The sequence below is a fragment of the Phocoena sinus genome, chromosome 19 (genome assembly GCF_008692025.1).
Source record: "Phocoena sinus isolate mPhoSin1 chromosome 19, mPhoSin1.pri, whole genome shotgun sequence".
NCBI classification, from domain to species: Eukaryota; Metazoa; Chordata; class Mammalia; order Artiodactyla; family Phocoenidae; genus Phocoena; species Phocoena sinus.
The window spans coordinates 10,509,612-10,523,353 of NC_045781.1; the positions used below are offsets into that span (position 1 = coordinate 10,509,612).

At 35.6% G+C, this 13,742-nt stretch overlaps 1 protein-coding gene across 5 annotated transcripts in view; it reads right to left on the reverse strand.

Annotated features, from left to right (window-relative positions):
• Positions 1–13,742, reverse strand: part of ZNF283 (zinc finger protein 283) — a 47,413-nt gene that overhangs the window by 8,248 nt on the left and 25,423 nt on the right. For 2 of the 5 annotated variants that reach the window (XM_032614169.1, XM_032614168.1), the window contains 2 exons: positions 13,084–13,139; positions 11,046–11,087 (listed from right to left, as the gene is read on the reverse strand). The exons of 1 other annotated variant lie outside the window; for it this stretch is intronic. In XM_032614169.1, the coding sequence (XP_032470060.1) occupies positions 13,109–13,139 (31 nt within the window). In that variant the 3' untranslated portion in view covers positions 11,046–11,087; positions 13,084–13,108. Of the gene's footprint in view, positions 1–10,681; positions 13,140–13,742 lie in introns of those variants that run through there. 2 more of the 5 variants (XM_032614171.1, XM_032614170.1) reach the window with 2 other exon arrangements.

The window sequence follows — 13,742 nt, forward strand, 5'->3', positions numbered from 1 at the left end:
ATACATTTTATATATATATAATTTTGCTGTGCCTTCTGAGTGAATGTTTTAGGTATCACTTCACCTCTAAAAAAAGTCAACATACAACTCAAAAATACAACTGCTAGATTTAAAGATTATCTTCTACATGACCACTAAGCCATTGTCACCTAAAAAACAACAGTAGACCTATAATATTCTGTAATATTCATCCCATTTACAGACTTCTCCAATTTTTAAAAGAATCTTTTGAAAGTGCTGGCTTTTTTTTTAAGCCTAAAACCAAACTAAGGTCACATATTTTATATGATTATGGCTATTGAGTCTCTTTTGGTCAAACACTTATCCTCTACCTGTTTTGTGACAAACTTTTTGAAGACTCAGGAGAAGTAACCATATAATGTTGCACATTCTTTATTTGCACTAATTTTTCTCTGAGTGGGCTTAAGTTGTTTCTCTATCCCTCGCATTTATTCTGAACTGGATGTTATGTCTAGAGGTTTGATTAGGTTTCAGATTAAACATTTTTGACATGATAACTTCATAGATAATATTGTGTACTCAATATTGTAAAATAACAGGTGGCACATAGTGAAGCTATGTTTGATCTCTTGATTCATGTATTGACCACCAGCTCTCTCCATTGTATCAGTACTAGTTTTTTGGGGATTTTTTTTGTTTTTTGCAATTAAGAAGTAGCCCACAGAAAGTCACATCACCATTCCACTTAGAAATTTAAACAGTCTTGAATATTTTTAAAGAAATTAAGACCAAAAAAACCATCATCTTTCATATTTACCCACATATTTACCTTTTCACATGATCTTCATTCCTTCCCAATGATCTAAATTTCTATCTGGTATCATTTCCCTTCAGCTTGAAGAACTTAATGTAGCACTTCTTTGAGTATATGTCTGCTGGTGGTGAATTTTCTTTGTTTCTTTTACTGAAATGCTTTGTTCCTGAAGGATTTTTTTTCTTGCTATAGAATCCTGGGTTTTGTTTTTTATATTTTTAAAAAAGATATTATATCACTGACTGCTGGCCTCTATAGGTTACGAGAAGTCATTTGAATTATGTTTCCTCTGTGTGTAATGTGTCATTTCCCTCTTTGTGCTTTCAAGATTTTCTTGATACCTTTAGTTTTCAGCTGCTTGAGCATGATGTCCCTTGGTATAGTTTTCTTTGTGTTAATCCTTTTTGGGGTTCTCTGAGCCTCTGAAATCTGTACGCTCATGCCTTTCACTAAATTTCAGAAAACTTTGGCCGTTATATCTTCAGATATTTTTTCTGCCCTTACTTCTCCTTCTGGGGTTCCAAGTAGTCATATGTTAAATCTTTTAATATTGTCCTACAGGTCACTGGCTCTGTTATTTATCTTCAACCTTTTTTTTTTTTTCAGTTTTTCAGATTGGATAATTTCTATTGCTCACTGACTTTTTTCTGTCCTCTCAATTCTGCTGTTAAGCTTATCTATCAAATGTTTATTTCGAGATATTGCATTTTTCAATTCTAGAATTTTTCTTTAGTACTTTTTTATAGTTTCTGTTTCTTTACTAAGATTTCCTACTTCTTCATTGCAAGCATATTTTTACAGTACTTTTGATTACAGTGAATTTTTTCTATGTTGATTCATCTAGAAAATACGTAAAATTATTTTCATTAACTTATTAAAAGTTTCAGTTTCAACAAATGTTCCTACCCTTTTAGCTAGGTCACAAGAAACGCTTTTCCTTTCCTTGGAGTTTCAGGTTTTGTTTGTTCATATGCAGCATGATATGGTAAGAAAACATAAATCACATTGTCATTTGGGGGGATTTTAATTATGAAATACTTGGCAAGTATTCCTCTTAAGTCTCAAAGTTCAAAGTATGGTAAATCTTTGTAAAACTCTGTCATCATTCAACCAATGAGCACTGGCAAAAAACATAAGATAAATTCATTGTTTCCTCTTTCAACAGTTCCATAAAGTAATAATGATTCATAATATTCATGTGTATATTCTAAACCATTACTTTTCATACTGTGAAGCAAAGCAATTAGGAAGACATTAGTCTCTTGCCTTAAAATTCCAAGGAATCCACATTTTTAGTGTAACATTGTCGGAGCACTATCCATTGTGATAGAAATTATTTTTTTCATACCTAGTGGAAACTGTTTTTTGACATATATAAAAAATTCAAAAATATCTGTGCTATGAATCTGATTTTTTAGGCTGCAAATTGACAAAATTTCCTTTTGATTTGGAAGCCTTTTGTGATACAATGTACCCAGAGTATTAAATGGGCAGTATCTCATATTGTACAACTCATCTGAAACTAAAGAAGAATATGTGTAGGTTTACAAATTTTAAGTTAATTGATTTTTGATATTGTTAGAAAGACCTTGTATTCTAAGGGCAGTTGTTGGGTGGCTTAATTGAAGATTCTCTTCACTTTTTATAAAATATAATTTTTAGTCTTTGCTCATAAAATCATAATAAAATTTCCACAATTAAACTAATCATTTATCTTGCTATTTCTCCATCTAAAATTTGATTCCTTTTTTTGGGCAAGACCCAAAGCCATTTTATACCTAGACAGAGTTATAAGCTCAGATTATGTTTAAAATTTATTTAAAGTTTTCATTGCACATTTAATTCAGATTTTAGGCAACTAATTTCATCTATTCCTATTTGCTTATCAAGAGGAAATTTCTCATCAAATTTACTAGTATTTGCTGAAAATGTCTCACAATATTTTCCACTTCATTAACTTAAATGTTCTTTTTTTCCATAATCAAACAGCTTTTTTGATTTGCTCTGTCACAGCAAATTGCAATTGTCATTCATCATGAAATTCACAGTATATCTTCTTCTAGTCTCTTATTTTTAACTATTCTGGCCATAGTACTTAATCCACTTGATTCTGCATCAGTAGTGTGCTTTCATTTTAAATTTTTTAAATGTACACACTTATTTTTTAAACCTAAAATGCTAATTTAATGATAATTAAAGTAACTTAGTTACAAATTATTTCCTTCATGTCAGTGTAACTCATGTTGTCTTCATAAAATATTCAAATAAATACATCAATTTCTTGACACCAACTAGATCAGTGATGTGTTTATGTGTGATGTTAGACACAACATATACATACAACATGCACAGTATAATACAAATATCTATGCAGTGCAGTGACTAAAGTGAAATGCAGTCTTACCAAAACAAAGTTGTCAGTGATGGGAAAATATTTGGCACTGCTTCAGTTTTTAAATTTAGATAAAATTTAAAAGTCAGTTCTTTAGTCACACTAACGTTGTGTCTTACAAAGTTCAATCTGGTGGTAATACAGAATATATTAGACATAGTGTGGGAACGAGAGAAAAATACTGAATGCAAGGTATCTGCAGTATTATTAGTTATTGCAATAATCCAGATAGGACATAAGGAAGATCCACTACAGCTGTGATGGTAGAAAAATGTCAAATATTTTTCATATGTTAAGTAGAATCAGCAGGACATAGTGATCAATAGGATGGGAGAGACCAAAAATTCCAGAAAGATCTTAAACACTGTAAGGTATACCTGTAAGCCCACATTTCAGTTATCTAATTCCAGCCTGCTAGATATTTTGTACCAGTACTGGTGTCCAGGAAGTTGGGCTCCATCATTGGTATTTTAATTAGGGGCCAAGTCTGCTAATTATTCCCAATATTCATCTCCCTTTCTTCCAATAATAAAAGAACCATCTCTTTTTTATTTGCTCATTTGGAGCCACTTAGGATCATGATTGTCTTTCTCCACTTTATTGGTCCATGGATTTTCAGTTATGGCCAATTGGAGATAACTGGAATTGTGTGGCAGTTTGGGGAACCTTCCTTAAATGTGTCTGGTTCATCCCCTTTGCTTTCTTCCTCCATGCCTCCATTCTGCTGCCTGGATTTGAATAAGATGCACTGGAGGGCTTTGGAGCAGAGCCATAAAGCCAGGGTTAAACTTCCAACCTCCAGAATTTTATGTGACATAGAAAATTTTTCCTGGTTGAACCACTGTCCTTCTGGGTCTATCTGTCTTACTCACAGCCAAACATAATCTTTGCTTATGCACCCAGGTTGCTATACACTAAAATAGTCATCAAATCCCCCTATCTCATCTCAATCAAAAGCAGAGCAAAGATTTCCCGTGAATGTACCCTAAGTACTCATCCCCACCTCATCAAAAATTCAGAGTACCTGCAAGAGGGAGATACTTATATTTTCCTTCTAGGACATGTTTTTCTGGTAGGATGAGAAAAATGCTAAATGACATTTTGAAAGGTAGCATGAACTTTAGAAAAAAAGGTATTAGGGGATGCTATTTGAGATTATCCCTGGGGGAAGAAGAGCAGCCAAGTTAATTTACAGAACATTGTAAGATAAGAGCCTTAGTAAGATAAACGCTCCTAAGCTTGAGAAACATAAACAATGAGCATTGGCAGAAGTCGAATTATCAAACCACACTATCCTTGGCTTTTAAAACTAAAGTAACTGATTGTTTCCCCATGCCTGTCTTTGGGAAACTGAAATAGAGCAGTGCTTTAAGGCAGGTAGAGAAAGGGGAGTTACATCCATGAGTGAACAGTCTTGTTTTGTATCTCCTAACTGACCAATTTACAATAATTCCATTCTGAAATTTGGACTTATTAAGTTTGGACTCCTACCTCCAATCTTGGGAACTCTAGGTTCTTTCAAGAATGAAGATAGAACTCTAGCCTATTAGATGCCATATTCTCATTCATTCAGTTCACAGCTTTTCTTACAAAAGGTAGAATTGAAACTAGACTGACAGAGAAGTCTGAGGATTGAGGTCTAGCCTAAGATGTCCATCCTTGACCAGTTTTGAGCTGAATTCCTGACATAAAAACCAGATATAAGACTTATATCCCTGGCACTGTAAGGATGAAGGCTTCTGCTCTAAGGCCTGGGATAAATACTCCTGTGAACTTCCAGACCCAAATTAACCCCTGTAGACATATGATTGGCCCGTCTCCCACCCAGCCCAGAAATAAATATTTAAATTCCTTCCTCCACCAGCCTACCATCTACTAAATTTGCATAAGTTCCAATCACACCCTCTGACACTGTGATTTCACTTCCCATCAGCATGTGGGGACCAAGGACCTTCTTTTATCCTACAGATAGCCCTTCTCTGGGGTCACACAGACAAATCTGAAATGTATCTACCTTCAAAGGTCTGCCTGTTGGTTTAGAAATGTAGACCAATAAAAAGATACTCATAACATATTGCAACTAAGAGCTAATGAAAGGGGGCTGAGGCAGGTAGGCACCAAAACAGAGTCTAGCAGGACTTCATGAAATAATATGGAGACTTCTATTTGAGGCAAACTAGGTAACCTGAAAAATCTTACAAAATACCTAGAAACGCTCACTCAGTAAAATAGAGAAATTATTATTTCAAATGCTGATAGTCTATCAAATGCTTAGATAGCTGAGTATCTAAGAATATTAAAGAAATGTGCACTGGGGAAAACTGAAAAAGGAAACTGAAAAGTCAGCTCTGATGAGATGTTACAAAATGAATGGCCCTGGAGAGGAAAATGAGGCCAGAAGCACAAGGAGAGACAAATTCACACACATAGTGGACGATTTAACTATCTCTCAGTAAGTGATGGCCCAGGCAGACAAAAATTGCAAGCTAAACATATTGATCTAATGAGCATATTGTAAAAGCCATGCACTTAACATGCACTGAATACAAGCTGAAACTCACGTGGGTTTTTTTTTAACGGACAAAGTTTTTAAACATTCTGATTTCAAAACTTATACTGCAAAGGTATCGTAATCAAAACTGTGTTACTGACATAAAGACAGACATACAGGTCAATGGAATAGAACTGAGAGCCCGTAAATAAACTCACACATTTATTGTCAATTGATTTTGACAAGGGGCTAAGGCCACTCAATGGGGAAAGAAGAGTCTCTTCAACTAATAGTGCTGGGAAAACTGGATATCTATATGCAAAAGAATGAAGTTGGACCCTTACCTCAGCTCATATTCAAAAATTAACTCAAAATGGGTCAAAGACCTAAAAGTAAGAGTTAATACTGTAACACTCTTAGAAGAGAACACAAGGGGAAAGCTTCATGACGTTGGATTTGGCAATGATTTCTTGGACATGACACCAAAAGCATAGGAAACAAAAGACAAAAATAGATAAACTGGACTTCAAAATTAAATACCTTTGTGCATCAAAGGTAACTATAAGTATAGTAAAAAGGCAACCCCCAAAAAGGGAGAAAATTTTCAAATTATTTTCAAATTAGTTATCGGGCAAGAGATTAACATCCAAAATATAAAAACAATTTCTACACTTCAACAATGACAAAAAACCTAATTTTAAAATGATCAAATGAATAGACATTTCTTCCACGAAGACACACAAGTGGCCAATAAGAACATGAAAAGATGATCTACATCATTAATCACTGGGGAAATTCAAATCAAAATCACAATTAGATACCACTTCACACCCATTATGATGACTATAATTTAAAAATAAATGAGAAAATAACAAGCATTGGTGAGGATGTGGAGAAATTAGAACCCTTGTGCATTGCTGATAGGAATGTTAAAATGGTGCAGCTGCTGTGGAAAACAATATGGTGATTCCTCAAAACTTTAAATTACCAGGTAATCCAACAATTACATTTTTAGGTATATACCCAAAACAACTGAAAGCAAGGACTTGAACAGATGTTTGTACTCCAATGTTCATAGCAACATTATATCACAATAGCCAAAGGTGGAAAAAACCCAAACGTATACAATAGATGAGTGCATAAACAAACTGTGGTTTATACGTATTATGAAATATTATTTAGCCCTAAAAAAGAAGTAACATTTTGATACATGCTACAACATGGAAATCTTGAAAGCATTAGGCTAAGTGAAATAAACCAGACACAAAATGTCAAATATTGTATGATTCCACTTACATGAGGTACCTAGACCCGTCAAATTCAGAGACAGAAAGTAGAATAGTGGTTACCAGAGGTTTGGGGGAACAGAGGCTGGAGTGATGGGGAGTTATAGTTTAATAGGTACAGAGTTTCCGTTTGGGATGATGCAAAAGTTCTGGGGGTGGACAGTGGTAGTGTGAATGTGCTTAGTGCTACTGAGTTGTACACTTAAAAATGGTTAAAATGGTAAACATTATGATACATATTTTACCACAATGAGAAAATAATGAAAGAAACATAGACTACCAATATATTTATAAAATATAAATGAAAGCTTTCAGAATCCTGGATGTGGGTGCATAACATCCAAGCAGAAAATATAAAGTAAATAATAAACTTATCTACGAAAATAGTAAAGCTCCTGTTTTAATATCCCCTTGAGCAAAGTTAAAGCAAATTAAGTGGAAAATTTTTGTTCCAAATATGAGAAACAAACTATTGGACTGAATAATGTTTTTATATAACAATATACAGATGAATACACCAATGTGAAGAAGAATGAGCCAAGGATAGGAATGGAGATTTAATAAAAGAGGAATTAAAAATGTACATGAAAACATATGTAACTTATGACAACTAAATAGAAACGTTATAAGATATGCCATATTGACCTTGAAACTAGCAAGTTTTTATAAAAATAATGTTCACTGTATCTTAATTTTGATGTACTATTAGTTCCTAATTCATTTTGGTGGTAAATAATTCATATACAACTTTTCTGGAGAGTACTTTATATCCTTATTTAAAATAAGCATGCTTTTTGAATTTTATTTTTTTATACAGCAGATTCTTATTAGTTATCTATTTTATACATATAAGTGTATATATGTCAATCCCAATCTCCCACTTCATCACACCACCACCACCACCCCTGCCACTTTCCCGTCTTGGTGTCTACGTTTGTTCTCTACGTCTGCGTCTCTATTTCTGCCCTGCAAACCGGTTCATCTCTACCATTTTTCTAGGTTCCACATATATGCGTTATATATATACAATATTTGTTTTTCTCTTTCTGACTTACTGCACTCTGTATGACAGTCTCTAGATCCATCCATGTCTCTACAAATGACCCAATTTTGTTCCTTTTTATGGCTAAGTAATATTCCATTGTATATATGTACCACATCTTCTTTATCCATTTGTCTGTTGATGGGCATTTAGGTTGCTTCAATGTCCTGGCTATTGTAAATAGTGCTGCAGTGAACACTGGAGTGCATGTGTCTTTTCGAATTATAGTTTTCTCTGGGTATATGCCCAGTAGCGGGATTTCTGGGTCATATGGTAATTCTATTTTTAGTTTTTTAAGGAACCTCCATACTGTTCTCCATAGTGGCTGCATCAATTTACATTCCCACCAACAGTGCAAGAGGGTTCCCTTTTCTCCACACCCTCTCCAGTATTTGCTGTTTAGATTTTCTGATGATGCCCATTCTAACTGGTGTGAGGTGATACCTGATTGTAGTTTTGATTTGCATTTCTCTAATAATTAGTGATGTTGAGCAGCTTTTCATGTGCTTCTTGGCCATCTGTATGTCTTCTTTGGAGAAATGTCTATTTAGGTCTTCTGCCCATTTTTTCATTGGGTTGTTTTTTTAATATTGAGCTGCATGAGCTGTTTATATATTTTGGATATTAATCCTTTGTCCGTTGATTCGTTTGCAGATATTTTCTCCCATTCTGAGGGTTGTTTTTTCTTCTTGATTGTACTTTGCTTTGCAAAAGCTTTTAAGTTTCATTAGATCCCGTTTGTTTGTTTTTATTTCCATTACTCTAGGAGGTGGATCAAAAAAGATCTTGCTGTGATTTATATGAAAGTGTTCTTCCTATGTTTTCCTCTCAGAGTTTTATAGTGTTCGATCTTACATTTAGGTCTCTAATCCATTTTGAGTTTATTTTTGTGTATGGTGTTAGGGAGTGTTCTAATTTCATTCTTTTACATGTAGCTGTCCAGTTTTCCCAGCACCACTTATTGAAGAGACTGTCTTTTCTCCATTGTATATCCTTGCCTTTGTCATAGATTAGTTGACCATAGGTGTGTGGGTTTATCTCTGGGGTTTCTATCCTGTTCCATTGATCTATATTTCTGTTTTTGTGCCAGTACCACATTTTTTTTTTTTTGCGGTACGCGGGCCTCTCACTGTTGTGGCCTCTCCCGTTGCGGAGCACAGGCTCCAGACGCGCAGGCTCAGCAGCCGTGGCTCATGGGCCCAGCCGCTCCGCGGCATGTGGGATCTTCCTAGACCGGGGCACGAACCCGTGTCCCCTGCATCGGCAGGCGGACTCTCAACCACTGCACCACCAGGGAAGCCCTTCACATTGTCTTGAAACTGTAGCTTTGTAGTATAGTCTGAAGTCAGGGAGTCTAATTCCTCCAGCTCCATTCTTTTCCCTCAAGACTGCTTTGGCTATTTGGGAGCTTTTGTGTCTCCATACAAATTTTAAGATTTTTTTGTTCTAGTTCTGTAAAAAATACCACTGGTAATTTGATAGGGATTGCAATGAATCTGTAGATTGCTTTGGGCAGTGTAGTCATTTTCACAATATTGATTCTTCCAATCCAAGAACATGGTATATCTCTCCATCTGTTTGTGTCATCTTTGATTTCTTTCATCAGTGTCTTATAGTTTTCTGAGTACAGGTCTTTTACCTCCTTGGGTAGGTTTATTCCTAGGTATTTTATTCTTTTTGTTAAAAGTAAGCATGTTTTTAAATCCAGCAATCCATCTATAGGAATATATCTCATGGTAATCGTTAAACTTAAGAGAGAAAATAGTACATTTCTATGGGATTATTTATATTAACAAAGTTTGGAAATGATCTACAATAACAATTATGTATAGCAGATAAAGTATTGTGTTTCAAAAAATGGAAAACTTGGTAGGCATTAATAATTATGTACAGATATAATGACTGATAGTCACAAGATTTTTTTTAATTGATTTTTTTAATTGAATGGTTCTTTAAATTCTATAGTGCTTTACAATTTTCAAAAGTTTCACAGACATAATTTCATGCAATCCCATAATAACCCTTTTTTCCCCTACCCCTATATTGCCCCTCCCCCCTTCCCTCTCCTCACTGATAACCACTAGTTTGTTCTCCTTTACTGTGAGTCTGCTTCATTTTTGTTTTGCTCACTAGTGTTTTTTAGGTTCCCCATATAAGTGACATCATACAGTATTTGCTTTCTCTGTTTGACTATTTCACTTAGCATAATGCCCTCCAAGTCCATCCATATTGCTGCAAATGACAAAATTTCATTCTTTTCTATGGCTGAGTCGTATTCCATTATATGTGTGTGTGTGTGTGTGTGTGTATCACATCTTCTTTAGCCATTCATCTGTTTATGGACACTTAGGTTGCTTCCATACCTTGGCAATTGTAAATAATGCTGCTACGAACTTTGAGGTGCATGTATCTTTCCGAATTAGTGTTTTTGTTGTTTTTTGTTTTGCATATATACCCAGGAATGAAATTGCTGGGTCATATGGTAGTCCTATTTTTAGTTTTTTGAGAAATTTCCGTACTGTTTTCCACAGTGGCTGCACCAATTTATATTTCCACCAACATTGTGGTTTTCATTTGCATTTTCCTAATGATTAGTGATGATGAGCATCTTCTCATGTGCCAGCTTGCCATCTATATTTTCTGTTTGGAAAAAATATCTATTCAGTTCTTCTGCCTATTTTTTAATCATTTTTTTAATGATGAGTTATATGAGCTGTTACATATATGTTACATATGAACCCTTTATTGGTCATATCATTTGCAAATATGACCCATTCAGTAGGTGTCTTTTCGTTTATCAATGGTTTCCTTTGCTGTGCAAAAGCTTTTAAGTTTAATTAGGTCCCATTTGTTTATTTTTGCTTCCATTTCCTTTGCTTTAGGAGACGAATCCAAAAAAAGATTATGCAGCAATTTATGTCAGAGAGTGTTCTGCCTCTGTTTTCCTCTAGGAGTTTTATAGTATCCAGTCTTGCATTTTGGTCTTTAATCCATTTTGAGTTAGTTTTTGTAGCTGGTGTTAGATAATGTTCTGATTTCATTCTTTTACATGTAGCTGTCCAATTTTCCCAGCACCAATATTGAAGAGACTGTCTTTTCTCCTGATATTCACAAGATTTTGAGAAAATAAACAGATTACATACAAAAATGCAATGTCTCTGCAATTTTGTAAAAATTATAGATATGCCCTAAAATACCAATGTCTAATATAAACACAGTATTTGTAAAGGTACATTTGATATTAGACACTAATTCTAACTGGTTTATAAAACTTTTGAAATTCAGGCATCTTTGCTCTTAAGTAGATAATAATTTCTTCTTCAATATTTATATAATACAGAGTAATTAAGCCCTGAAGGCACTGAAACACAACCTTCTCAGATCAAATCCATGTCATCCTACTTAGAAGGTGGGGAATCTTGGACAAGTTGTTTCACTTGCATAAGCTTTAGTTTTCCTTATTGGTATAATGGCAATATTACTTACTACCACACACATAGGGTTTTGTTTCTAGATTTAAATTAGATAATTATACAAATCTTTTAGTTCTGTGCCTCACACATGAAAAGCATAAACATAATATTTTCAGTCGCCCTCCTTGGCATGTTTTCGCTGGAGTAAAACAGGCAGGGATTGTTGGGTGGGACACCAACAGAATGTTCTGCTCTAGCTCCTATTATATGAAAGCTGTGATGGGTAATTTTATGGTCAACTTGACTGGGCCATGTGTGCCCAGATATTCGGTTAAACTCTATCTCGTATGTCTCTGAGGGTGTTTTGGATGAGATTAACATTTGAAATCAGTGGACTGAGTAAAGCAGATTGTCCTCCCTGATGTGGGTTTCACCCAATCCGTTGAAGGCCTGAATAGAATAAAAAGACTGAGCAAAGAGAATTCTTCCTCTCTGTCTTTGAGCTGCAACATCAGTCTTCTGCTGCTTTCACACTCACACTCCAACTGGAACATACACCATCGGCTCTCCTGGTCTTCAGGCCTTCAAACTTAGACTGGGACTATGCTATCCTGGGTCTCCAGTTTGTCAGCTGCAGAACTTGGGACTTCTCGGCCTCCATAACTTATAACATTGGGTTGGCCAAAATGTTCATTCAGGTGTAAGGAAAAAGTGAACAAACTTTTTGGACAACCCAATAACTATCTATCTATATATCTATCTATATGGTTATATATGGTCTATATATAGGTAGATACATATATGTATGTATATATTATCTATATCTATATCACCTATTGGTTCTGTTTCTCTGCAGAACCCAGACTAATAGAGCAAAAGAAAGACATCTCAGCTATGCTGGGGCTCAGACATCCACTGTATGTGACCTACAGAAGTTGTCTGAGGGAACTCTTAAGGGAGGGGACCCAGGCAAATGACATTTAAATCAGAACTAAGCTTTAAGGGAAGGGGAGATGAAGTGCACACCCAGGAATGATGCTTCTGCACCTCTGACCCTCTTGCAGTTCCTCTTAAAGTCTCCAAGCACTTTCCCTTCTTGGTGTTGGTTTGAAAACTCAGAGAAGTCCCCAGGTTAAATTAAAAACTGGCCCCCATACATGGAGGGCAAGGAGAGACCAATAGAAGAAGCAGAACACTCTGGATTGGTAGGTGGCAGTGTTAATAAGCAAGGGAACTTACATAGGAGGCTTGTCTTGAGCAGCTGCAAGTGAGTAAATCTCTACACCCACCTGCCAGAATCTTAAAAGTTTATATAGAGGCTGTATCTGGGTTCAGTCACATATACTGTCCAGATGGTCTCAACAACACATTAGCACCTCAAGGATGCATGCTTGGAATGACTCCTAGTGTGAGAACATTGGGCGGAATGTACATTCCAAGGAAAGGAGTAGGGAGGAGTCTCCAATTGCCAGGATCCAGTTTGCAGGTCAACCAGCGGTCACTTCCTCCTGATAACCTCTTCCAACAGCCTCCATCTTTTAAAAGGCTGTTGGTGGGATTCTGTACGGCCTTTTGTTAGAGCACCTCCCAGTCCAGCATTGTGGTCCAGATAATAGTCATTCAAAGGTGTTCCCTGTTTCGAGACAACCCCACGAAGTAAGAATACCCATTTGCCTGCCCATACCTTTTATTTCTTTGTCAAATTGTGCTCACATGGTGGGGGTCACATCTTCAGGAAGTCTGTATGAAGAAGAAATCTCCTTAACTTGGGATATTAAAAAGCATCTTAATGTAGAGTTCTGTCACATTTTCTCCTGTAATTTTCTCCACAATTATTCATAAACTGGCATACTGTTGACTTTAATCATTCTGCCATGTCATCATAAGACTCACTTTAAACCATATTAATATAAAATAGTTTGCTGAATTTTTCACTATTTTTAAAAGAAATAAATATAAATTCGTATAGCAACTATAAGCATGGTTACAGGAAAGGTTTATATTTTTCTATTGACTGATGTCATGGAGGTAAATTATCATCTTTGAAATTATTAACTACTGCTCAGTTACCCGGTAATGGGTTGTGCTGATGCACAGGGATGCCAGCTATGTTAAGAGTCTGGTAGCTTATAGCGGTTTTCCACAATTCTTCGTTTACTAGGTGCCCGTGTCATGGCTCACCCCTGCTGTTAATATTGGACTCGTCCATTTGACTTGTCTAATCAACAGAATGTGGGCTGATCAGGATGGGTGTATAGACTTTAAAGATGCTTTGGCTCAGCCTTTTGTGCTTCTGCCGTGCACCATGAAAAGAACATGCCTAAGAACCTGCTGGCCAAAATG